This window comes from Macrotis lagotis, chromosome 4, assembly GCF_037893015.1.
Source record: "Macrotis lagotis isolate mMagLag1 chromosome 4, bilby.v1.9.chrom.fasta, whole genome shotgun sequence".
NCBI classification, from domain to species: domain Eukaryota; kingdom Metazoa; phylum Chordata; class Mammalia; order Peramelemorphia; family Peramelidae; genus Macrotis; species Macrotis lagotis.
Genome location: NC_133661.1, coordinates 41,109,013 through 41,136,641, shown reverse-complemented (window position 1 = coordinate 41,136,641; position 27,629 = coordinate 41,109,013). Strand labels below are relative to the sequence as shown.

At 44.8% G+C, this 27,629-nt stretch overlaps 1 protein-coding gene across 1 annotated transcript in view; it reads right to left on the bottom strand.

Moving 5' to 3' along the window:
- PKD2L1 (polycystin 2 like 1, transient receptor potential cation channel) overlaps window positions 1-27,629 on the bottom strand; it is a 29,793-nt gene that overhangs the window by 634 nt on the left and 1,530 nt on the right. The window contains 14 exon segments of the mRNA XM_074236325.1: window positions 109-232; window positions 3,409-3,426; window positions 4,333-4,448; window positions 5,213-5,300; window positions 5,302-5,328; window positions 6,075-6,196; window positions 6,284-6,382; window positions 7,657-7,777; window positions 8,021-8,202; window positions 8,684-8,854; window positions 10,923-11,151; window positions 11,323-11,547; window positions 13,198-13,451; window positions 14,065-14,192. Of these exon segments, the coding sequence (XP_074092426.1) occupies window positions 109-232; window positions 3,409-3,426; window positions 4,333-4,448; window positions 5,213-5,300; window positions 5,302-5,328; window positions 6,075-6,196; window positions 6,284-6,382; window positions 7,657-7,777; window positions 8,021-8,202; window positions 8,684-8,854; window positions 10,923-11,151; window positions 11,323-11,547; window positions 13,198-13,451; window positions 14,065-14,192 (1,904 nt within the window).

Genomic DNA, 27,629 nt, shown 5'->3' with positions numbered 1-27,629 from the left:
TGTGTGGGCATATTCATATTGCGGAGCCCTCTAACCTGGATCCCAGAAGCCCTAGAGAGTAGGTGGTAAAGGGACATTTTGAGTAAGTTAAAGGGAAGGGTTGCTTACTCTGCCAGAAGGAGAGACATATGACTCCTTCCTCTCCAGGGCCTTCACCTTTGAGCCAGCAGCATCTACCTGGGAGATGATGTTCCCCAAGACATTTTCAATCTGAAGGACCCGGTTCTTGAGTCTGAAAGTTAGGGAAGATGAATAGACTCACATTAATCTGAAAGGACACAACCAAATGGATCAGAATCAGGGAGAAACCCTATATACTTGGGGTTAGGGGAAACAGGAGCTTCATATTTTCATCTGTGGAGTCCCGTTTAGGAAACAGTGTTGTGTGTTTCTGAGGGGGGAAGCAAAGCCTGCATGTCAAGGGAAGATAGAAGCTTATGTGTAGCTGGGGGGGTGGGGTGAGGGGAAAGGGGATCAGGGGAGATGAAGAGTCATTGATTTCAGGTTTTAGGGCAGAGCACTGTGTCTGAGGTTGGAGACTAATCCTGGACTGTCTTTAGGGATAAAGCTGTTTAAGGAATGAAGAAGGAATGTAAGGATGTGTGGTTGGGGAATAGAAACCATTATCTGTATATCTGGGGGTAACAAGAGCATATGGGGCACAAAGAAAGGACAGAGTTCTGTTTATGATGTGGAGGGAATAGAGCTTATGATCTGTTCTTGGAGGGGGAGTCAATCTAAGGATGGCTGGGATGCCACAAATCCCTATGTATCTGGAGAGGGAAAAACAACTGTGTCAGGAAAAGAGTCATTTGTATTGGAGGAAGGATGGAGCTGTGGGAGATGTCCTATTAGGGAAACATATTTTGGGGTGTTGAAGAGGACACAGATTCTTGTATGTCTGGGGCTGAGGACTTTGGGACTGAATATAAGAGTTCATTGTGTATTGGTGGAATGAAGTTGTTTATGTCTGGGGAGAAAGTGAACTGAGACATATATCTCTAGGAAGGACGGAGCCCTGAGCATCTGGTCTAGGGACAGAGCCCCCTATGACTGCCCTGGTCTCTGTTTAAATGGATTATTCTGCAGTGGATGCTGGACATCACACTTTTGGAAAGGCATTGAGAAGTATCTAGAGCAGTCAACTTGAAAGGTGAGGAACCTCAGAGACATGCCATGTTGAAGAAAAGATGACACTAAGGTGAAGTAATAACCGAGTCCAAGATTCAAAGTATAGAAGTATTTAGAGCAGTCAACCGAATGATGTTTGTCCTTCAATCTTGGAGAAGACCATGACATCAGGGAGGTAATGCCATGACAAACACATGATGTTGATTTGAGTGGGTGGGTGGGTAGAGGTTGTGCTATGTCATCTCACTTTCTCCTCCAGAGCCATGTGGATCCAATGTCCAGATATGACTCAAGATGACTGGACATGGTCCTGGATTTGAGGCAATAGGGATAAATGACTTGCCCAAAGTCACACAGCTAGTAAGAATCAAGTGTCTGAGGCTGGATTTGAACTCCCAATCCTCCTGACTACAAGGCCAATGCTCTATCCACTGTGCCACCTAGCTGCCCACTTAGCAGTCAACTAGAAAGTTGAGGAGCCTCAGACACCTGCCATGTTGAAGAAGAGATGGCTCCAAGGGGACATGATAACTGAGTTCGAGATTTGAAGTAGAGAAGTATTTAGAGCAGCCAACTAGAAAGGTCAAGAACCTCAGACACATGGCATGTTGAAGAAGAGATTACTCCAAGCGTATATGCTAACTGGGTCCAAGATCTGAAATATGGAGGAAGGATCAGTCATCAGTCTATATTGGTGGACAGAGATTAAAACTAGAAAGTTAAACTGTAAAAAATTTCAAGGCAAAGTCATTTCTTTCACTCTTAGGATTTTTCCAAAAGGGACTGTATAGAGAGTCAATGGATTGCCATTGAAGCCAAAACTAAATGGCCCCTGTCAGGTAGCTTGTGGAAAGGAATCCTCCTGGAGGTGTCTGTTGGGGTGGATGATCATATGAGGAGGTTCCCTTCCAACTCTGAAGTCCTCTGATTCTGCATGTCATCCACAAAAGGAACAATGCCTTACTTATGTCTGGGGGGGGCAGGGGGTGGGTCAGAGGGGTGGTAGAGATGATAATTTCTGCAAGGAACAGAGCTCTATATGTTGGAGATGGGCAAAAGTCATGGGATTCTAGGGAGGTCAGAACCCTGAGGACCAGGAAGGGGTGGTGGACAAGAACAGGCTGGGGGACATTGTCTCTGAAAGGAAATGATCGTGTGATTGGGAGTGGGGAGTGGTATGTGAGCCTGAGAGGTACAAAATCCTATGTGAACAGGATGTCTGTATAGAGAATAAAGGCAACTCTGTCAGAAGGCAACAGCAAGGGATTAAGCATTTATTGAGCACCTTCTGTGGGCTAAGTTTTTAAAATATCATCTCATTTGATACAACAACCCTGGGAGGGAAGTGCTATTATTTATTCCCATTTTACAGTTGAGAAAACTGAGGCAAGCAGAGTTTACAGGGTCCCACAGCTAGTACAAGTATCTGAGGTAAGATTTGAACTCAGTTATTCCTGACTCCAGGCTCAATGCTCTATCCAATGCATTACCAGATGCCTCCGAAGATGTAGTCTATAGTTTTGGCAAGAGACATAGTGGCATCACCTGACCCCCACCCCCACCACTGAGGGTTTGGTGGAGAGTAGTCATAAAGGTCTGGGGAGGGACTGAACCATTTGTGTATACTGAGGGGCAGAGAAGGTAACAGACTCTCACTAAGTCCTTGAGGTGGGGAGGGGGGTTGAGCCTGGCAAGAAGTGAAGAGATCCCATTGTATCTGGAATTTGTAGACCCAGGGATTGGCAAATCCCTGTGTGTCTGTGTGAAGCACAGCTCTCCGAAATTTCATTGGGGAACTTATCAAATTGACCAAGGGGCTCCTTTACTCTCCTTACAATGGAAAAAGTGAGGAGAAGAATCAGTCTTGGGTAGCTGGAAGGAGATGAGGGGTCCCAGGGCACCCTGAATTCCTGAGATAGATTTCTGGATCATTGAGTGTACAGAAGAGGTTGAAGAAGCCAGGGGCAGAAGTGGAGCATTAAGGGGCTCCATGTTGCTTCAGAGGCCTGTGCATGTGTGAAAGGTGACCAATCCCTTCATGTTAGGGATGGGGAAGGCTGAGAGCATGGCCCTGAGGCGGAAGAAAAGGCAGGGGTTAATGGAAGAGAGGGACCAGCCTGTGGCATCTAGTCTGCTGCTGCCAAGGTAATTGCAGGCCATACTCAAGATTCAATAAATCTAGGAGCTTTTAGGGGTGAATTAAAGGTTTGACCAAATATAGCTGGCGATGAGATGAAAAATATTCAAATGGTTCTTGGAAGAAAAAAGATTTCTCACTCCTGGGGTAGGACATAGCTGGTGTCCCTGGGCTTTATGGAATAGTGAGTCTCTAGGGATGGGCCTGTATTTCTTCAGGGGATGGGTACTTATGTGTCTGGGGAAAGGGGGGAATCATTGGGCGAATCATGAGGCTGTCGGAACCGGCGACCTCGGTGTGATGGATGGGTCAGACCTATGGGCATCAGTGGAAGACGTTTGTTCTACTCTATTTCAGGAGCCTTGAATACCGCCAGCATATCTGTATCTTGGGGCAGGAGCAGGTGGGGGGCCTATGTGTAGGGAAGCAACAGAACTGTCTCTGTTGGGGGGTGAAACAAAGGCCGGCAGTAAATGGAAAGTGGTATTTCTGCAGGAGATGGAGCTTTGTAGGTTTTTGGAAGGGTGCCTAGAGGGACCATGGCCTGTGAGTCTGAAGAGGGCAGGGGGCACAAAGAAGAAGACTGAGCCCCAGACTGAGGCCTGGGAGGGTGGGGGCAAGGGTGCAGCAAAGTCATGTGTGTGGACACAGAACTGGGCCAAGTCTGGCCAAGGAGACAAAGCCCCGTGTGTATCTGCCACCAAACACGCGTGGGGGCCCAGCTGCGGGGAGCAGGCAGGGGGGAGGGAGCAGCACAACGTGCTGAGGAAAGACCAAAGCCTGAGTGAAGGGAAGCGAGCCTCTGTGTCTTTGGGGGAGGACAAAGCGGGGCGGGTGACAGGGGAATGCGGGGGTCCCAGATGGGTGAGAGGGGGGCAGCAGCAGAGAGTTCTGGGTTGGTGGGTTACAGGAGCCCGGTACTTAGGGGAGGGAGCCGGGAGGGGTGGGCAGAACAGGAAGGATGGTGGGGGCAGGAGAGGCCGTGGGTGGGCGGTGCCAGGGCCACGGGCCCCTGGACGCGTGTCTAGGGCAGGACGAGGGCGAGCCGGCCGGGGGCCCCTTACCTGTGGAATTCCTCTCCAGACACCCAGGGGCCCCCGGGCCCCTCCGGCCGCGCCTCGGCCTCCGGCCCTCCTCGCAGGGACTGGCCCAGGCTCTGGATCTCGGCGCTCAGAGCCACCTGCGGAGACGGCCAGGCGGCCGCGTCACCCCCGCAGCCGCTCCCAGGGGTCCCCCACCTGCAGCCCGCCCCCAGGGGCCCCCCGCAGCCCGCTCCCAAGGGTCCCCCCACAGCCCGCTCCCAGGGTCCCCCCGCAGCCCGATCCCAAGGGTCCCCCCCACAGCCCGCTCCCAGGGGGCCCCGCAGCCCGCTCCCAGGTGCCCCCCGCAGCCCGATCCCAAGGGTCCCCCCACAGCCCGCTCCCAGGGGCCCCCCGCAGCCCGATCCTAAGGGTCCCCCCGCAGCCCGCTCCCAAGGGCCCCCCGCAGCCCGCTCCTAAGGGTCCCCCCACAGCCCGCTCCCAGGGGCCTCCCGCAGCCCGCTCCCAGGGGTCCCCCACCTGCAGCCAGATCCCAGGGGTCCCCCACAGCCCGCTCCCAAGGGTCCCCCCCGCAGCCCGCTCCCAGGGTCCCCCCGCAGCCGCTCCCAGGGGTCCCCCACCTGCAGCCAGATCCCAGGGGTCCCCCCGCAGCCGCTCCCAGGGGCCCCCCACAGCCCGCTCCCAGGCGTCCCCCACCTGCAGCCCGCTCCCAGGGTCCCCCCGCAGCCCGCTCCCAGGGTCCCCCCGCAGCCGCTTCCAGGGGTCCCCCACCTGCAGCCAGATCCCAGGGGTCCCCCACAGCCCGCTCCCAAGGGTCCCCCCCGCAGCCCGCTCCCAGGGTCTCCCCGCAGCCCGATCCCAGGGGCCCCCCGCAGCCCGCTCCCAGCCCCGCCCCGGCTCTCACCCGCTTCTCCTCCAGGTCCCGGCGCATCCTCTCCTGTTCCTCCTCATCCAGGGCGCAGCTCCCGTCTCGGTGAAACCTGGTGAAAGCCGGTGATTTGGTGCTCGGCGTGGCCCAGTCTGGGGGAGACAGAGGCACGGGGAGAGGGGGGAGGGGCGTCGTGGCTGCCGGGCTCTGAGGCCGGGCCCCTCCGCTGTCTGCAGTCTCCAGAGCCCTTTCCTTGGTGTCCCAGATTTTGAGCGCAGGCCGCCAAAGCCCACCGTTTCTTTCCCCCGGGAGGCCCCGAGAGGGCCTGCCGGGACCTGCTTAGGCTCCAAAGCCAGCACACCTGCTGCTCACCCCCCGCCCCGGGCCTGGCCCAGCCTGAATGGGGGGGGGGGGGTACACTTCCCATGGAGGGGAGGGAGAGTGGGACAAGAGGGCAGGAGTGAAGCCAGGTCAGCGTGTGTATGGGGGGGGGGGTATTGTGTGTGTGTGTGTGTATCTGTGTGTGTGCGCGTGTGTGTGTGCGCGTGTGTGTGTGCGTGCGTGTGTGTGTGTGCATGAGAGTGTGTGTGTGCGTGTGTGTGTGTGTGCGTGCGTGCGTGCATGTGTGTGAGTGTGAGAGTGTGTGCGTGTGAGAGTGTGTGTGTGCATGAGAGTGTGTGCGTGTGCGTGAGTGTGTGTGTGTCTGTGTGTGTGTGCATGAGAGTGTGTGTGTGCGTGCGTGTGTGTGTGAGTGTGTCAGTGCCTGTCCGTGTGTCTGCGTGTGTGGCGTCTGTGAATATCTGTGTCTGGGTGAGTGTGTGTGGATGCATGTACGAGGGCCACCCTGGGCTGACAGGCCGCAGCCAGGAGGCCGGGCAGCCGGCTCTTTCTCACTCACTCTCTCAAGGTGTTGGTGAAATCCTCGAACTGGAGCTTGGGCTCCCCAGCCCCCAGGACCCTCTGCACATCGGAGACCCTCTCCTTCTTCAGGCGCAGCCTCAGCAGGGTCTTGTTGTATCCCTAGAGGGGCAGGAAGAGGGCAAGTAGAGCCAGCCTGCCGCAGGGGAGCCTGGGGGGGAGGGGGCTATGGGGGCGACACCCCGTCACCTGCTTCAGGAGATCGGAGAGCTGCAGCTCATCCTTCTGTCCAGCCAGCTCCTCCTTCACCTCCGAGTATGTGTCATTGATGATGGCCAGGAACATGTTCTAGAAGACGGGACCAGAACCCGGGTCTAAAGAGATCTGCTGATGCTCACCTACAGCCTACACGGGTCTTAATGCAGTGGGGATTTAGCAGAAGCAACCCTGTATCTGGAACCATAAGACCTGTGTTCAGATCCTCCCGGGCTCCAGTTACGTCACAGGTAAAACCAGTAGGTTACACTAGATGACCTCTCTGAAAGAACAGGAGCCAGCCTTCTCTGAGCACCTCCTCACAACCACCTGATGAGGTCAGTACTACAAAGGGGCTGATCCCCAGTGAGGAAACTGAGGCTCAGAGAACTTAGGTGACAGCCCCAAATCATAGAACCATAGAACTGTGACGGAAAGGACCTCAGGCGCTATCTGGTCCATCCCCCTCTTTGTACAGATGAGTACCATGCCTGAGGTCATGTGGACAGGAACTATCAGAGTTGGGATCTGAACTCGGAACCTCTAAGTTCAGAATTTTACATTCTTTCCCCTGTCTTCTCTTTATTATGGTTTCTTTCTTTTTTTTTTTTTTTTTTTTGCAAGGCAATGGGGTTAAGTGGCTTGCTCAAGGCCACACAGCTAGGTCATTATTAAGTGTCTGAGACCGGATTTGAACCCAGATACTCCTGACTCCAGGGCCGGTGCTTTATCCACTGCGCCACCTAGCCGCCACCTAGCCCCCCCCTTCTCTTAAAGGACTCATCCCATAGGAGGTAGTATTCAAACCCAGGGCTCTCCAGATTTCAGATCCAGTACTCTTTCCATTTTGCCTCTTAACTTGCCAACCAAACATCAGATTAGTAATACTAACTGACATTTACAGAACACTTTAGATCATACACTTGGGCCAATATTACCTCATTTTATCCTCACCTCTGGGAGGTCGTTATTATTGTCTCTATGCTACAGATGAGGAAACTAAGGCAGAGATTGTGTGACTTGCCCAAAGTCACACAGCTTCATCTGAGGTCAGTGATGAACTCAGGTCCTCCTGCCCGCCCCAAGCCCAGCCTCCATCCTCTACCCTGTCAGCTGCTCTTTCTAGCTAACTAGATAATCCCATGAGCCCACTGGGCCTATTGACCACATTGTCCCTGTGGGTGCTATTGACTCTTCACACTTCACTAATCCATCCGAGCCTGGCTGCAGACTATTCAGCGCCCTTCTGGGATTGCCTCCCTAGCCCCAAATCCAGCTCTGTAAGGCCCTCAACCCTAGCCAACCTTTAGCTCCTTTCTCTCTCTTCGCCCCCCCCACCCCTGGCCCGAGTGTGTCCTCGGCCTTACCAGGAGCACGAAGAACACGAAGAAGACATAGGTGACAAAGTACGCCGGGCCTAGGACTCGGTTGGCCTTGTCGATGGCATTATAGTCAAAGTCGCCGAGGATGATTCGGAACTGGGTGAAGCTGAGAGAGCAGGACTCAGACCCCCACCAGTCCTGAGCCCCAGAGCCCTGCCCCCCCACCTGTGTCCTGGCCAGACGTGACCAGGGCAGGGCATGAATCACAATGATGTACCCTCCAGACACAGCCCATGCCCTCACACACAGATGCATGCGTAGACACAAGGGTACTTGGACTATCTCCCCAAGGGTTCCTTGAGGTCGTGGGGCTTGGGGCAGCAGGGGGGCAGCAGGAGGTCAGACTCACATGCACTTCACAAAAGTGCTGAAGTTTTCCACTTGGGTCCCAAAGAGCAGGAAGCCCAACTGGGCATAGGCAAAGAAGACGATGAAGAACATGACTGCAAAGCCCAGGATGTCCTTGGCACAGCGGGCGAGTGTGGACGAGAGCTGAGTCATGGTCTTATTGAAACTAATGTACTTGAATATCTGAGGAGGAATCCCAGGGGTGAGTGAAGGGTCTTAGAGGGGGCAGAGGAGGCAAAGGAGATGGGGGAACCCCAAGTGGTGAGACCTTGAATGGCCTTGCAAGAAGGAAGCTAGACTCCTAATAGGAACAAGAAGCTGAAGAGGGAGTAATTGGTGAGGAGGTCTCTCTCCTCTCCTCTCCTCTCCTCCCCTCCCCTCCCCTCGTGTGTGTGTGTGTGTGTGTGTGTGTGTATGTCTCTGTCTATCTCTCTGTCTGTCTCTCTGTCTCAGTCTCTGTCTCTGCCTTTCTCAGGAGGACACCTAAGAGCAATCATGAAAGAGGCTGTCTTTGTCAAGGATGTCAAGAGCAGGCTGGTCTGGAGGGGTCTTTGTGCAGAAGATAATTGAGGGCTCCAAGTGGAATGACTTGAGGACAGTCATGGTGTCGGGGTGGGAGTGCAGATTCCCAGGGAATAATTATGGGATTGGGAGGAAGTTGTACCTTGATCCAAGCAAAGAAAAGATTGACGGCATTCATATTGTTGTACTGTGTCTGCCAGAAAGCCAGGAACTCAAAGTCAGCATAGTCATTTGGCCGCTGTAGAAGGTGGCCCATAAGGCGATTCACTTCTAGAGTACGGAACACATGGAAACCCACCGCCATAATGGAGAGCTGAGGAGAGACGAAGAGGGTGGCGGGAAGGGCAACTATGAGGGCCCAGGGTCTTTAGTGACTGCTTCTACATGTGTGGAAACTCATAACTACCCTCTCCCCTACTGGGTTACATGTAGGGCCAACTGTTAGTGGCCACAAAGCCCTTTCATAGTCCCTGGTTACTTTGTGTTCTCTAGGTTGTGTATGTGTGTTCAGAAATCTCATGTGTTTGATCATGAGGCAAACCACCTGAGGCAGATGACACAAGTGAGTTTGGCACTGTTGGACCTTTGTCACAAGATCAGTAATGGCCATGTCCTTAAAAGCACCTTCTAAACCCTCTCCTATTCTTTTACGTGCACCTGTGTCAGAGGTCAGGGACCCTGGCAGTCAGGGGTCAGGGGACCCTGGCAGTCAAAGGTCAGGGGATCCCATCTGTCTGAGGTCAGGGATCCCAGCCATTTGAAATCAGGGGATAGCAGTCATCTGAAGTCAGGGGACCCTTATACCAGTAAGACCTTGAAGTCTGTTCTCCCTCTTCTTTCATCACCCTGAATAGGATGGAGGGAACAGGCCAGAAGAAGCCCAAACTCTGAATGAAAGGGCAGCATAGGTCAGTAGATGTAGCTTCTAGTGTGGTTATGATATCCTCTCCCCTGCCTTCCTTGTAGCTCTCACCACAGGAATCCAAGCCTGTCTCCCTGTCCATCTTCTGGGGAAAGAGGTAAGGAATGTTCACTTTCCTTGGCAAGTATCCAACTGGGATTTAAGACTCAACATGACACTGGTTCATTGTTGGCTACAGCTATTCTTGATGGAACCCTGCCCTTGGTGGAGAAAAAAATGTCTTCTCAGAGCTGCCCTCCTGATCAGGAAAGAGATTGATTCTTAATTACATGAATGAGTTACCAGAGAAAACCTTTGGGGTTAGGAGAAGGCCTAAAATAAGGGGTGAAGTGAGAAATTCTGGGACCCCAGCTGGCAAGGTACCCTTTGCCAGACAAGCCAATGGTTCTGAGGGACAATTTATCTTGCTGAATGTCTGTGGGTTTGGTACCACAAATAGACAAGAGAGCTTCAGTCCATGCTGACGGGTCATCAAGTTTGGGCACGTCATGGTCTGGATTTCAAGTGCAGTAAGTGGATAACTGTCCTGCTGACCTTTGAGGGAGGGCCAGAAGCCTTCGTTTCCTTGGGGCCAATGTACCAAATTGATCAGAACCTAGGTTTTTGGTACAGAATCCCTGGCACAAGAGTGTGGGCAGCACTACCTAGGTCTGGAGTGTGGAGACCAGGGCATTGAACTCCCCTCAGACTGGACTTGCTTCCTCCCTGAACTTTACCAGCTGGAGGTCTCCTGGCATGAGGATGGGGTACAGGGGACCCAGACTTAGAGGAGATAAGTCCCAAGATGAATTTTAGTAGTAATAGCTAATAGTTATGGACACACTACAGATTATAAAGCACTTAACATATATATCATAGGATCTATGGTATCTGAGCCTACTGACCAGAAGTAGATTAAACCCAGAACCTCAAGTCAGGTGATTAGTCAAGATTTGTCAAATTGTTAAACTGAAATTTAGTTTTTTGGATTTCTTTAATAAAAAGAGGGGGGAATGATGGGGGAATGATGAGTGGCTCTCTGAAAGTAGAGGAAGAAAAAAATCCACAAAATGTGCAGAGGATTCTGGACAAGGGAAGCAATGAGGTGGGTTACATAGGCTATATGAAAAAGTTGACTCACAAGAAAAATGGTGACCAACAAAAATGACAACTCTGTCCAAAATATCCATAAGGTCAGCAGCTGGGAAGTCAGACGAGGTGGGAGGAGTGAAAGAAGTCCCACTCTGGATCTCTGGAAAGGCCTCCAAGCAAAATCTCTGACTATGGTTGCCAAGTTCCACGGACATATTGGCCTTCATTTCCTCATTTGTAAAACAAATGGGTGGACTAGATGATGTGCAGTCCTTTCCTACTCTCAATCAGTGACCTATAACCTTTTTCCATTGCCCCCCTGCCAGCAGGATGCCAACATTTCCCTCCCCATCCCACCACCGACTTGACACACATGGCCCCTTCTCACCAGGATGACCACCATATCTAAGATGTTCCAAACACTGCTCAGATAATGGAACTTGTGTATCCTCAGTTCCAATGCCTCCTCCACCACATAATAAAAGATGAAAACACAGAAGAGAATCTCACATCCCACGATGAAAAAGTCCCAGGAGCTCACATAGCGGATCAGCTTTACAGTGCGAATTTGCCAGGATGGAACAGCCCCTCCTGTGGCTGGGAACTCCACCACCAGCCTGGGGAACCACAAGAAATAGGTGAGATACATTCCCTTATGACTGGCAGTCTCTAAGAGTTGTGTTAAAGGGAGCAGGAAAGGCTTCAAGAAGGGGACAGGGCCTCTAATAGATAGATGGGAAAGGACTTCAGGGAGATATAGGATCTCAGGAATGGGGATCTGGGCCCACCTCAGCACACAGAAGAGGTTGATGTTGGCATTATAGACGGAGAAATCAATGAAGACAACACGGGTGCCCCGGTCCAGCCACAGCCCATCTTTCAGGCCACGCAGGATGTTGGCACTAACTTCCCGGGGCCCAGGTAGATCCATGTAATAGCCACCACCGCTGTAGCTCGTAAGCTGGCCCCAGTGAGAAGAGCCCCCCAGTTCATCCTCTGAGTGGTATGTCCACCTGCCATGGGTGATAGTGGGTGGGAGAGCCAGTCCTTCCTCATAACAATAGTTACACCTCCAATTAGTAAGCCTCTCCCATCCCCCATTCCTCTATTCACTTCTGCTATCGTCACTTCTCCGAGTAGAGAGCTATAGAGGTTATCTAGTTGACTCTTGACCTGGGCTACAATATCCCTGCCAAGATCCCCCTACTGAGCTGATGCTTTCCCATAATGGGAAATAATTACCTATCAAAGCAACCGATTTTACTTTGGGATTGCTCCAATTATTAGAAAGTCTTTCCATATGAGGTTTCTATCCACCTTTTAAGAACATCTACCCGCTTCTCAGTATTGTTCTTTAAAGCCAAGCAAAATAAATCTAATCTTTCTTAGACCACTTAGACTTTCAAATATTTAAAGAGAGCTACCATGTTCCTCTCTCCCTGCCTCTGTCTTCCTTGAGCACTATATATCCCCACTTCTTTCAACCAGTCTTTGACTGGAATACTCTCTGGACTCATCACTATCCAGGGTGCCACCCAGTGGATCTGCCCTAGATTTTTAATGTCCGCTCTATAATATACTGTCTGGCAATAAACTCTAGATATGCTTGGACTAATAAAGAGCCCAAGAGGATGCCCATTTCCCTAGTTCTGGACACTGTTCCTCTTAATACAGACTTTAAGGAGTTTCATCTTTCCATAGTGAGCCTCAGTCCTTTGCAAAAAAGTCATTTTTTTTCACATGAATGCTTGCCAAGTCACACTTCCCCCATCCTGGAATTTTGCAGTTGATTGAAACCGAGCTTGGAACTTTACCTTTATCCTTGCTGAATTTAATTTTTTTTTTTTTTTTTGGTTTTTGCAAGGCAATGGGGTTAAGTGGCTTGCCCAAGGTTGCACAGCTAGGGTATTATTAATTGTCCGAGGTTGGATTTGCACTCAGGACAGGTGTTCTATTCACTGCACTACCTAGCTGCCCTTACTAAATTTAATTTTATTAGCCTCAACCCATGATTTTAAATTCTTGAGATCTTCTTGAATATCAGTTCCTTCACATATATTAATATCCATCCCCATTTTATATCCCTGAAAATTATTTAAGTATGCCATCTGTACCTTCACTCATTGATAAAGCTGTAGTGAGGAATCTGAGAAAAAGTCGCTATGACTCTCCAGAGTAGATTTTGTTATATTAATCATTTTTCTTTAGGTCTAAACATTTAACCAGTTCTAAATTCACCTGATACTTTACTTAAATCTGGATATATTCTATGACATCTCCCAGAGCTCTTACTCTACTTTGTAAAATGAAAATCATGATGATGATTTTTGATGATGGCAATGAAGAAGAAATGAAGTTTGACTGGCTTGACCTATTCCTGATAAAGTAATGCCAACCCCATCCCCCATCTCTCTTCCTCTCTCCCTTATCTTGTCCCTACTCCCCATGATTTTATTCCCATAACTCTTCCCCAATCCTTATGTAATTTCCCTAAATCAAGGATCCCCCCATTACTTCTGCTTCCTTAACCCTACTCCTCTTGAAAGTCTCTACATCTCAAACAAAGCAACTCGTTCTTACCCAGTTCCCATTTCATCTTTCAGTATACCTGGACTAGAGCAAAAGCCCCTTTCTATCTTCTCAGGACATAGCATCTCACTCACGCAGTGCCATTGAGGGGTCCAAAAGGGAGCCTCTCCTCCTTGTCTGGGGAGTAGACATCATAACAGCCCAATATGTCCTCTCGGAAATCTTCATGCACAGCACAAGAGTCATTCCTCACTTTGAGCTGCCTCAGCCTCGGAACACCCAGGAGTAGGTTCTCATAGTAAATGAATGAGTGTGTGCTCTGGCCCAGGCTCTGGTTGTTATACCACTTGTTCCAATAGAGACTGTCAAGCAGTGGACCCTGGGCAAACTGGACCAAGGGCAGACCCAGGATTAGGGGGATGGTTTGGTCTTGTACTTCCCAGTCTAACACCCAATCCCCAATCTGATGCCCATGATCCACAACAGTTAACACCTAAATATTACAGAATCACAGAATTTCAAGGCTAGAATGTCCATCTAATTCAAGGCATACCTGCAAAAGAATAGCTATTCTAATATACCTGACAAGTAGTCACCCAGCTTTTATTTCAAGACTTCAGTGCAGGAAAAGATGACCACCTGAGCTTACCCTTAGTCTTTTTTTTTAGGGTTTTTTTTTTGCAAGGCAAATGGGGTTAAGTGGCTTGCCCGAGGCCACACAGCTAGGTAATTATTAAGTGTCTGAGACCGGATTTGAACCCAGGTACTCCTGACTCCAAGGCTGGTGCTTTATCCACTATGCCACCTAGCCGCCCCTTTACCCTTAGTCTTAACTCTGTTCCCATCAATATGATTCCTATGACCCATGGCTATCAAATGAATGAGGAACAAACTCATCCACAGCCCAATCCTTCCAACCAATCCCATGTAGCTCCTGACTCAATGCCTTGCCTCCCTCCCCTACTATGGTTTTAGGCTCTTGGGGAAAGGTCCATACTCACGCCCCAGAAGTCTTTCATGCTGCTGATGGTCTGGAAGGAGACTCCAGTAGCAGATGGGGTTTGTAAGAAGAGTTCTGACATCACCTTGGTGTAGTAATAAGCACTGGAGCTGGTCATTCCATAAGTCACTAGAAAGCAATAAGGAAGTTGGTTTCCTGGTCCCAGCCTGGACATTTCCATCTCTCCATGAAGTGGTGAAGGGGGACCAGTGAATAGATTAGGGAGACCAGGCCTTTCCTCTCAAGGATCCCCTCAACTACTCGTTGATAATATTGAGTTATGATTATGATTCATTGAATCATTGGATTTCTTTCTATTCATCCTGGAGCTATCTCTTTCCTCTAGACTATACCATCTCTTGAGATAATGGATTCTTTAAGTTTGTTCCCTTGGATAAGAAAGAGGATGTCATATTTTTCTTAAAATTAGTTCCTTTGGGAATCATCTCCTTGTCCTTGACTAAAACTGGGAGCCTGGGCCAGGGAGCTACAGGACCTTCCATCCCATTCTTCACTACCATTCAAATTCTCAGGCCAGTGAATTTCAATGACCCCCATCCAGATCCTAGGCAATCATTGAGAACTTGGGGTCAGGGAGCTGTAGTAAACTGAAAAAGAATTTGACTGAAAACTTTGAGAATGACCTGTTTATTGGGTCAAATTATTCTGCTTTTTGAAATGAGATGGAAAAAACCCTAACTCTTAGTTTTTTCTCTCTCCTCTCCAACTTTCAGGCAAGGAAGGGAAGACATGTATTTGGGTAGAACCCTACAATGAAGCCATGCCAATGAATTTCCTGATTGATTGAAAATAAGCCTGAGATTGGAAGAATTGACCGATGGTCTTGCTCTAGAGAACCCAAATGAATGATGCCACAAAACAACTTGGAGCTGTTTTGAGCAAAAGACATCATTCTTGTGTGAGGTCCTGAGAAAGCAAGGTGATATGATGAGGAAGAAGAGTCCAGAGAAATTCATGATTCACAGTAACCTCAAGAATTTTAGGATCCTGTATACCCTAATACCCCTATTCTGGACTTGCATATCAAGAGTCTTCTCTACAAGATCCCTAGAAATATCCAGCACCCAACTTTTGCTTAAAAATAACCAAGAATGGGGAATTTTCTATCTCCCAAGGCAGCTCATTCAACTTCTGGATAGCTCTACTTCTAAGACCATTCTTCTTTTTTTGGAGCTGAAATCTACCTCCCATTACTTCTAGTTCTGTCCTCTGGAGCCAAGCAGAACACATATGGCCATTTGAAAGAACATGGATTTGGAGTCAACTGGACCTGGATTTGAAGCCTGACTCTTCTACATGCTACCTATGTGAACCTGGGCAAATCATTTAACTCCTTTGGACATCAGTTTCCTTATCTATAAATTAAGGGGTGGATGTTATGGCTTCTTAAGATCACATTCAGCCTAAATCTATGATCCTATGTTTAATTCCTCATAATTGTGACAATTCTTCAAATACTTAGACAATCATATCTCAACCTTCCCCCCCATCCCATCTTCTTTCTTCTAAAAATATATTCCTAATTTCTTCAACTGATATACATGGCACATTTTCCGGAATGAATCCCTTTCTCTCCTGGCTTCTCTGGATATGTATCAGGCCATCATAAAATGCCATGTTGGGTGGCTAGGTGGCGTAGTGGATAGAGCACCGGCCCTGGAGTCAGGAGTACCTGAGTTCAAATCCGGCCTCAGACACTTAATAATTACCGAGCTGTGTGGCCTTGGGCAAGCCACTTAATCCCACTGCCTTGCAAAAATTCAAAAAAAAAAGTACATTCTATCAGTCAATTTAAAAAAAAAAATTTTAAAAATGCCGTGTCACACAATGAAAACAGTACTGATAAGGGCAGAGAACAATAGGACTAGCTTCTCATTCTAGATGGAATTTTTGAAGGTCCTATCCAGAGTAATCACCTTATAAATTGTTGTTGAATCACATATTATTCTGTTTTAGCTGTCTTATCACATTGATGGCTCATTTTTAACTTCTTTTCTAATAAACCCCTCCAGATCTTTTCTTTTTTTACATGAATCATCAACTAGCTTTGTCTCTGTGTCTTCTATTTGCATAGTTGATTTTTAAAATTAAGACTTTACAGTAATCCTAATAAAATTTAATCTTAAGATTCAGTCCAGTGTTCCATCTAGCCTACTAAGATATTTTTGAAGCCCTATTCTGTTTTATTGGGTTATCATTTATTCTTTCTTGATCTGTGTTGTCCACAAATTTAATAAGCATGTCTACCTTTATAAAGTCACTTTTCATAAAATCATAATTTTGAATAAATTGCTACAAATATATATTCCTTTGAATATGCTATCAGAGATCTTTCTCACGATGAAAACTGATCATTAATTATTCTTTAGACCAGTAATCCAACCAGTTCTGAATCCCAATTTAACTGGGATTAAACCCACATCTCTCCATCCTGTCCATAAGAGCATAATGAAAAATTTTGTCAACTGACTCTGAAATCCAAGAATAACTTTTCTAAAATATTCTCCAAATGAGTCAATTTAAGAAACCTGCCTAACAAAAAAGGAAAAAAGGGAAGGAAGGAAGGAATCTATTTTAGACCCAAGAGAGCTACACTGACCCAGCACATCCCCACTCTCAACCCCAATACACACACACACACACACACACACACACACACAGTCTCTAAGTGATATCAACTTTTTTTTTTAGGATTTTGCAAGGCAATGGGGTTAAGTGGCTTGCCCAAGACCATACAGCTAGGTAATTATGAAGTGTCTGAGACCAGATTTGAACCCAGGTACTCCTGACTTCAGGGCCGGTGCTCTATCCATTGTGCCACCTAGCCACCTCAACTTTTCTTTCTTAATGTTCATCCTGTTAACAAAATTTCTAAAATGCATCCGGGGACCCAATACCAAACTCACTGGCCTATAATCTAAAGAATCCACTTTCTTCCTCTTTTTGAAAATCGAGATAACGTTTTCCCATATCCTTCGGACCTGTATCTTGGTCTGCAGGATTTTTTCAAATTTTTTCAAAGAGCCAATGGCTCATTAATTATGTCCTCAAGTTTTTTCAGTAATTGAGTATATAGTTCATTAGAGTCTGATGACTGACCAGTTTCTCACTTATATGAGGCTTCAGTTTTCTGTTAATTATTTTTATTCCATCCATTACATTCCCAAAATGTTTCTCCTTGGTAAATAAAAGCAAAATAAAATTGGAGTGATTTTATCTTCTTGCCACCATCCATTATCATCATCCTATCTGCCTTAATCATGTCTCTGATCTTTTTCTCGTCCAAATCTAGCTTCTCTAAGGGAGGATTCACAGTTTGATTGGGGGGGGGGAACTACCATGAACCCTTATTTATACTTAAAAATCATCCCCCTCCTTTTTATGCTCCTTAATGTTTATTACCAACTTTGATGCCTTCTGAATTTAGTGGAACTAACACTGGTTCTACTAGACTGCTCACTCTTTCAGTATTAGCTGCCCTTAATTCCAAATCCTATAGGCTTCTTCCTTGTGGCTTTTCCTTTTGTTCTGATTCTTCTTTCACAAGACTAATATGGAGGGATGTTTAACATGATTGTAAATGTACAACCTATATCTGATTTATTGGGGAGAGGGTTGGGAAGAGAGGAAGGGAGAAAAATTTGAAACTCAAAATATTCTAAAAAAATGAAAATGTTGAAAACTTTCTTTACATGTAATTGGAAAAAAAAATTTTAAATAAATTTAGCAAAAGAAATGTTCTGTTTTGTTGAAGTAACAAAGAAAATGATATGTAGCCCAAAGTTCAAGTCAGGGCATTTTCAAAAGACTACCCTCATTGGTAGAGGATTCTGCATCTACCTCCCTCACCTTACTCATCAAAATTGTTTGCATCACCCGAATTTAATTCTTGAAAGATTTTTCAGGCTTTTTACACCAACTTCCCCCTTAGAATTATAGATCAGGCCCTGGAGTCAGGAGTACCTGGGCTCAAATCCAGTCTCAGACACTTAATAATTACCTAGCTGTGTGGCCTTTGGGCAAGTCACTTAACCCCATTTGCCTTACAAAAAAAACAAAAAAAACCCCTAGAATTATAGATCATGGGACCCTACCCATACTTTCTCTGAACACCTTAAACATTGTTCCCTCTAAATCAGAGATTGGAGTGGACTTTTCCCTTCTCAACAATTATTGACTCTAAAAATATCATGGTCACTTCTTCCAAAGATTCTTATCAGTTTTATTTTCTTTATTGGTTATCATTGATAGCCAGAGAGGCACAATGATCCCCCAAAACCCCTACCCTGACATATAAAGAGAGCTTAAAAGCAGCCTTCCTTTATGAACATCAACTGGCCAATGAGTCTAAGTTTTCTGAGATGAATCTTACCAGAATCCTTAGCATCCCCCATAGCCCCACTGTAGCATTTGATTGAATCTGTTTCCCTGATGAGGTCTAAATACAAGGAAAAAAAAGAATGGTTGGGGGGATGGAGGAGGGGAAAGGAGAAAGACATGCAGGAGTCAATCATTAAAAAGAGAGAGGACTAAGACCCTAACCCCTAGGATTGTGAATACAGATGTGAAGTCAAGTTGGGAAGAACTGACTTGCTTACACGGCCAGAATGAAAAAAGAAATATTATAGACAAACAATGAACCTAAGAGAAATCAAACCCATCCACCTTTATATGCCAGTGGGGGGGGGGGGGGGCAGAAAGAACATTAGCTGTAAGACTTTTTTTGGCTCTGAAATACTTCTGGAACCCTTTTCCTCTTCCTGCTTTCCACCCACACCATGTTTATGAAGGTAATCAAGGCTCTATCCTGGGTATTTTCCCAAGTCTGTCCTCATTGGTAGAATAATTACTTGTGATTCCAGGATCTTTCTCACTCACTTTCTCACTCTCCTCTACACACACACACATAGGTTTGGAGCAGCAAGAGCAATGGGATTTGAACTCAGGTCCTCCTGACTCCAGGGCCGGTGCTCTTTCCACTGCACCACCTAGCCGCCCCCAAAAGTAATCATTCTCAATGAGAACAGTCTTATGAAAATGTCCTGACATGAATTTTGGGTTTTGTAGAGTTTTTCTTTGTTACTCAAACAAAACAGAACATCCCCTTTTTATTATTTACTTTTCTTTCTTTTTCTTTTCTTTTCTTTCTTCCAATTACTTGTAAAAATAGTTTTCAACATTCATTTTTCTAAGATTTTTGATTCCCAAATGTTTCTAACCCTTCTTCCCTTTCCTCCTTCCCCAATCTGATATTACTTGTACATGTACAGTCATGTCAAACATATTTCCATATTAGTCTTTGTTGTGAAAGAAGAATCAAAACAAAAAAAAGAAAAACAAAAGAAATTTTTAAAATGAAAATAATATGCTTCAAGCCATAACCAGATTCCATAGCTCTTTCTCTGGATGTGGGTGGCATTTTCTATCATAAGTTTTTAGGGTTGTTTATGATCACTATTTCAAGAAGAGCTAAGTGTATCATAGTTAATCGTTTCACAATGTTGCCAACAGTGTTTACAATGTTCTCCTGGCAGAATATCTCTTGAGAACTACCAAGAACTAATAAGCTTTTGTTACATATAGGAGGTAAGAGAAGTGAAGAGATGAGAAGCTGAGAGACTGTATTTCCACCTCATAGGTAAATAGAAAGCACAAACTCTGATCAGAACCAAGGGATGCATGGGTAAACCCTGGAGCCATGGGAGAGAGGAGAATGGATGAGGACTTTGGTCAAAGTTAATTCTAACTCTGAGAGTTCATGACAAGGGGCCACTAGGTGGCGTAGTGGATAAAGCACTGGCCCTGGAGTCAGGAGTACCTGGGTTCAAGTCCGGTCTCAGACACTTAATAATTACCTAGCTGTGTGGCCTGGGGCAAGTCATTTAACCCCATTTGCCTTCCAAAAAAAAAAAACTAAAAAAAAAGAGTCAAGAGAGTTCATGACAGAAGGATAGGGAGCATCATTGTGGGTTAGAGATTCAGTTTGAATTCATTTTCCTTCACACTCTCCAAAAGGAAGACTACTCATTTGTCACATTCCTGCCCCCTCAAATATCATTAAGAAGCTCCATTTTGATGTGAATCCACTCACATTCCTAACAATCTAGGTCTAGGTCTGTTTGTCCCACCCACCATACCTTCACCCCTTTAATCACGTGGCCATTGTGCCACTCAGAGACCTCAAAGCTGACAAAGTTTGTCATTATGTTATCAACTATTCTAAAAGTTTGTCATTACATTATCAACAATTCTAAAAGACTTGCAATGGAAAATGCCATCCATACCCAGAGAAAGAACTGTGGAGTTTAAATGCTTACTATCTTTTATTTTTAAAAGTTGTCTTATGTATTATGTTTTTTTCTCTAATTTTTTTCCATTTCAATTTGATTCTTCTTTCACAACATGATTAATATGGATCTATGTTTAGCATGGTTACACATGTATAGACTATATTAGATGTCTTTCAGGGGGAGGGAAGGGAGAAAAAAGTAAAAATCAGAACCTTGCAAAAAAAAATTGTTGATATATCAGATTGCCTTCTGTTGGGGAGGGGGAAAAGAAGGAGGGAGAAAAAAATTATAAAATTCCAAACCTTGCAAAAAAAGATTGGTAAAAACTACCAATTTATGTAATTGGAAAATATTTGTATAAAAAAATGTTGAAAACTACTGTTACACGTGGTTGAAAAATTAAAGAAGATATTTTTTAGAAAATAAAAGTTTCCTAGCTGTGTGACCTTGGGCAAATCACTTAACCCATTGCCTTAAATAAATAAAACTTTAAAAAAAGAAATGTGTATATACATAAAAAAAAAGTTCATCATCATAGTCCCCCCAGGTCAGCACTAGGATTCATTCAATTTTCTTGGTTGGATGAACTGCCAGATTTCTATAAGATGTCTTCATTTTCCTTCTTGCCATTCTCCCTAAATTGAAGTTTACTAAAGGGAGCTTGAAAAGCATGGCCAGAACTACACTGAAAAACCAGTTCCCCCGAAAAGAGGTCACTCCTGAGCAAAAGAGGAGGTACTGACGGAATGGTGAGGATGTGAACCAGCAGAAGTGACTGAGAAGCAGAGAGATAGGAAAAGAACCAGGAAGATGTAAAGGGAGCAGTGAGTACCCAGTAGAATGGTTTGCCTAGTTTTTAACAGTGACCAAGCCTGGGAGAAAGCCCTTAGGTTTGTCAATAAAGAAGTCAGTTGATAAAGATGGAACTAAGATGTGCTGCTAGCCCATGCTCATCAACTATTATATTTTCAATGTGATCATTTAGCTGCAAATCCAGGCTTTATTTATTATTTTGTCTAGTTCTAAGAGAGTAATAGAGGAAATGTTAATAGTGCAAATTAAACTTTCAAATGTGTCCTTCATACATTTATTTTTCCTCCAGAGCCAATAGCTAAACACCATTAGAGGGAAGTGAACATTGATATCCAAGCTTGGCCCAAACAGTGGGAAGGGACAAGTTAAGGACAGTAGCTATGGTTGCCAACAGAATATGAAAAATTGAATTCCCATAGGAATTTCTTTTGCCTCACAGGCCAAAGAAACAGATGGGAGATAAGATGGTGTAATAAAAGAGGTGGAGAAGGAGGTAAAATAGAGTGTCATTCAAAGAATTCTTTTCCTAAAGTGTAGATTCAAGATGGAAACAGGAGATGTCCTGGCTTTCCACTAAGTAGCTCCTCTAAGAAGACCAATTGTTTCCTTCTCTGGGCCTCACTTTGTTCATCTGTAAAATGAATTGACTGCAATTGGATCATGGTTTCTTAAACTGCTGTGCAAAGCCTTAAGCTGTTTCTGTGTGAGAATTCTGTGAATGAATTCCCTTCTAAATGTTAAATATGAAATATATACGTATGTCTGTGTGTGTGTGTGTGTGTGTGTGTGTGTGTGTGTGTGTGTATATCCAAACTATTTATTACATGGAGTATGAAAATGGTTAAGTTTCCTTTATATGGCTGCAAAGTGAATGAAGGAAAAATCCAAGAAAAAGGTTTATTGTGGAATAGTAAGGAATCTAAGAGAGATCAATAAATGGAATCCTTCAAAGCCAGCATTTATTGCTGACTACTCTCTGCTAGATGGCGCACTGGGCTTGGAATCAGACAGACTCAGTCACTTCCTATCTGTGTCACCCTGGGCAAATCATTTAACCCTATTTGCCTCAGTTTCCTCATCTATAAAATGAACTAGAGAAAGAAATGGCAAACACTTCAGTATCTTTGTCAAGAAACCTCAAATTGGATCACAATAGGGTCACAGAAAGTCAGAAATGGTTTAACAATAACACATCCCACTCTGAATCTGACCAAGCCCTTATTTCTTCTCAAATTTCCTCCAGACAAGTGGAAATGAATTAATCTTCTGCTTGGAGATTCTGTTCCTCCCAGAAAAATATAAGAAAGACTGAACAATTTTCCTAGATGCTAACCCAAATGGCATCAAAACCCCAGGGAGAAAAAAAAAAATTTTAATTACCTCTCTAAACTGTGTTTAAATACCTAAGCAAGAAACTCAGCAACTATGTATAAAACTTTGGGGCTTTATTTTTTATTTTTAGCAATAGAACATCATGGGCTGAGAATGCACTGAAAAAAAAACAAAATAAAATAAAGTAAAATAAAATAAAATAACTTCCTAAATACAAGGTATTTAAAATCTCAAAACTAGTGAAGTCAAGTTTCCTGAGCTTTTTTATTTAGAAACTTCCTTGCAGTCCTAGCTGCAACACCGAGATGAATTGCCAAATCAAAACAATTCACCAGTATGTAGGTGTTCCTACTGTGGGTTTTCTTTGGTTGTATTGGCTGCCTTAGAGGGTGGGGGTTGAGGTAACAGATAATGATCACAGGTGTTTATAAAGTTGTACTCATCTTCTGGTTTGCATGGCTTTGACTGGGTAAGGCACAATCTTTTTTTTTTTTTGGTACATGTGAAAGGGGACGTTTCCTTCTTCCCATCCTTCATCACCAAGAAGCTACAAGGAGACATATGGAAAAAAAATCAAGTTCAAGTTGAGCCTACAGAAGCAGGACAACAAGAGAATCCGAGTCACCTAAGTACAAGAGACAGGTCCTTCTGGGATCCCAAGATCCATCACAAGGATAAAACACAAGACCGAAAGACTCATGAGGACACGTACCAGCCTCTTCCCAAAAAAGAAATGATGGATTCAGAGCATTGGACTGAGACATTAGTTTGTGTGTCTGTGTGTCTGTGTGTCTGTGTGTCTGTGTGTCTGTGTGTCTGTGTGTCTGTGTGTCTGTGTGTCTGTGTGTGTGCACGCACACACATGCATGTATGTGTTCAAGATGACCAATGCAGGAATTTGCTTTGCATGAGTATAAAAATTTTGCTTGGTCAATGGGAAGGAAAAATCATGAGAGGGGGAGAAAGAAGGTGGATCTTTGTGAAAATAAAATGGAATTTAATTTAAAGATTAAAAATGAATAAAACCTATGATCATATGATATACCATCCAACCCAGAACTAGTTGGTTAACCAAGGAGAACTTTTATGAATGAGGAAAACCAGAAATAGTAAATCAGGGTTAGGGCCACAGAAAAACTGAACAAATGTCCATGTGGTGAGGTCATCATGGAGATAAGTTGGCGATCAATGGCTTGATGATCATACCCAGACCAACATCTTAAAAGAATCACATTGCCAAAAGAGAAAGGTTGGTAATTGAGGAGTAAGAGGTAAAAGGGGCATAGAAGAGGAAAGAGGAGATGGCATCAAGGAAAGTTTGGGGGTAATTCTAAAATCTCATTTTTTTTAGGTTTTTGCAAGGCAAATGGGGTTAAGTGGCTTGCCCAAGGCCACACAGCTAGGTACTTATTAAGTGTCTGAGGTTGGATTTGAACTCAGGTACTCCTGACTCCAGGGCTGGTGCTCTATCCATTGTGCCACCTAGCTGCCCCTAAAATCTCACTTTTACTTCTTTTTCCTGATGTGAGAGTCTTTGGTTCCCCCAAAAGAATCAAAGATAGCTTCTTTTGTCCAATGAATGAATGAATGAATCAAATAGCATGTGCTTCCCCATTTGTATTTGATCTAATTTCTCCTGGAATGGATAGATGATAGTGACTGCATTTAGAGGCAGGAAGCAGGGACTTGGTACCCCAGCTCCACCATTTGTCATGTCTGTTTTCATATAAATAGATTAGGACGTTAGATAAGATAAATCTCTACAGTCATTTCCAGTTCTAAATCTTAGGAAATAACATTGACTTGCCATGATTTTAAGGATGAATCACTAAAAGCCCAGAGCACCTCCCTCCCATTTCTTCTCAACTCCATGGTGACCAGAGCTGGCCTTGTATAAGCCCCAAACCTTCCCCCAACACAAAGCCCAGCTTCCCAGGTGCACCTAAAGATAACAAATATGTATTATTCCCCCACAAAGGCCTTTACAATTCTTTCTCCAACAATAGCCTCCATCCATCACTCCAGGAACACAAAGGGAAGCCCTAAAGCAAACAGAAAAACAGGTTAGGGTGGGGATATATGGGGATAGGAAAGTTATAGGAGATGCTCCATCTGCGCAGGGAGACCTGGGCCTTGCCAAGCAAGCCAACTTGGTCTTGAAAAGTCATCTTTGACAATGACATCACAGAACCTGAGGCTTAGACAAAATGTCAGAGGGCATCCAGTCCAACCTAGAAAGTGAGCAGGCACTCTCAGCCCAATATCCCTAACAAGGGGCTGCCAGGCCAAAAAGTTTTGAGACCTCCAGAAAAAGGCCTGTTCTAGTTTTAGGTAGCTCTTTTGTTAAATGGTATAACTTCCACATATTGTTCCTTCTCCTGCCCTGAAGGACCAAATTTCATTCTTCTTACATATGACATCATTCAGCTCTCTGAAAAGGACTAACCCAGGGCCACACAGTCAGCAAGTTCCAGAGTCAGAATTCAAACATAGTCAGTCTGGGTTTCTTTTCATAATGCCATGCTATCTATGATAGAGCATATTATGCCCTCCCTGTTCTAGGTCGAACTGCTAGTGACTACCCTCCTACCCCTACCATGTAGTGGAATATTCAAGAGAATTCCTAGGGAATAAATGTGGCTCAGGTACAAACCAGGCCAGATCCAAAAGAATCTTTCCCCTGACTCCATTTCTCTACTTTATCTTGAATACCTTGGACCAGGCTGTTCACTCTAGTGAAAAGCTCAGAGGCCTCTTGGTGATAGGTGTCATCTTCTCTGGAACTTCTCCAACTCCCCCCCCCCCCCCATTAAGCTCCTTTGATTTTTCTTATTTTAAAGTTTTCTCCTGGCCCACCCACTAAATTCTTTCCATTAAAAGGAAATCCACCTCTCATGAACTCCATAAGGATGAAATTCCCTTCCGGTATTCAGTCTCCCTTACAAATCACTCGGATTTCCTACCCCAACTCACACCCCATTCCATCAGCGAACAACCTTTCCGAATTTTACAACATCAAGTTACTTTACAAAAGAATCACAGACAACTACTAATAGTAAATTATTGTTTTTGTTCAGTCATTTTCAGTCTTGTCCAATTCTTAATAATCTTAATGGGTTTTTCTTGGCAAAGATAATAGAGTGGTTTGCCATTTCCTTCTTCAGCTCCTTATACAGATAAGAAAATTGAGGCAAACAAGGTTAAGTGACTTTGCCCAAAGCTACACAGCTAATAAGTGTCTAAGATCAGAACTAAATTCACATCTTCCTGACTCCAGGCCCAGTAATCTATCTGGAGAGTCCAAATGATTCTCCCAGAGAGTTGTGTGGTGTCCACACGTCCACACAACTAAGGAGCTATCTACACTCTGGTTTATAGTGCACTGTATCTGAAGCTGGAACTCCAATACTAAGAGGATAGGACCGAAAAGAATATAGTTGAGGAAGGAGGGCCAGTGGTCAAAGCTGCGACAAGAAGTGCCACCCCCGTGATAATGAAGTAAAAAAATCGATCCATACATCATTTGCTGACAGAAGATTGTACATTAAGCTTGTTACTATTTCTATCTCTTGCCTTTTCACTGTCTGCACCAAAGAGACCTGTAGCAAATGTTCACCCCCAAGTGTCAGAGAGTGAGTTTTCCTGTGAGTGTGAGTGCAGGAAAGTCCTTGACAACAAGGTTTCCTGGTCCCAGTCCCAACTCCCTTGTCCCCCTAAAAGCTCATACAGACTAGCTGTTGCTAGTCTCCCTGTTCACCCAAATGGGCTCATACAGCTTCCGATGACTTTAATCTGCACTTATCATTTTTTAAAATGGTTTAGCATGGCCTTGGGCAAGCCACTGAACCCCATTTACCTTGCAAAAACTTAAAAATATTAAAGTTAAAATTTTAAAAATGGTTTCACAGAAGTAGCTTTTAAGATAGGAACTAAATATGGAATGACGACTACCCAAAAGTGGATAAGACGGAGAAATGTGGGTTAAGTGAATATAGACCAAAAGTCCTAAACTGGAACCAAATTTCTTTTCAAGTCTTTTTCCTTGTTCTCCTGGCCAGTTCCTGTTGGGAGCCAGGGTCTCTAAGCTGTTTGACACAGTTGTGGCAAGAAGACTCAAGGCAGTCACACTGCCTGATGGAACATTTCCTTCTTCAATATATATATAGGGATTCCATGCATACCAATATTTATAGGTTTATTATTGATTGCAATACTTACTCACCCTAATAGTGCAATGACTATAAAGGAAGGATTTCAGAAAAATTCCTTGAATAAAACAGATTGTATAAACTCTGTCCAAATTTAACAGGACTGCCTCTCCCTGAGGCATACAAAAGGCTTCAACATTATGAAATCTCTGGAAAACCCAGTACTGGTAATTCCAAGGAGATGTCAGAATATATACAGGGAAAACAGATACAAGATGGGTCAGATAGAATTCCAGGGAAATTAATAGTTTTGCTCCTCCTTACCATACACAGGAATATATGAAAAAGATGGTGAGAAAATAGTACAGGTGACTGATATGTGCACTCTAACAGCCTTAGTTTCGTGGGAAAGAATAAAAAAGTCACAGAAACCATGGTTTCTACCAACAAGGCCTGAAAGAAAAATTGGTTATTGCAAGAGTTAATGGATGGGTGGACAAGCATAAAGACCCTCACTATAGATTGTTGAGGGAGTGTATCGAAAAATATTACTTACACAGAAAATATAAAAAACTTTCCATTAAAAGAATTGCTTAATTAATAACTTTAAATGAATTAACAATTAAAATGTGGTAATAAATAAGGTAACAGATAGGTTGAGGTCATCATGGTCTGAGTAGGGATAAAAAAATAAATGAACTATATGATTATTAATTAAACTTGTACTCACATGATTAAAACTTGTAACCACATGAATTACATGATTGATGATGAAAATTGTACACTTTTGTAACTAAGGAAATGATCTTAGCTTGCTTGCTTGATGCATACATGATTCTGAGACTATAAAAATAAATCCAAGCAGCTGACAGTCAGTCAACCTGCTCCTGCCTTTACCCCCTGTGTTGACTCAACTCATTTTGCCAACTCTGGACCCCCGTGGAGGCTGGACCCCCACAAGT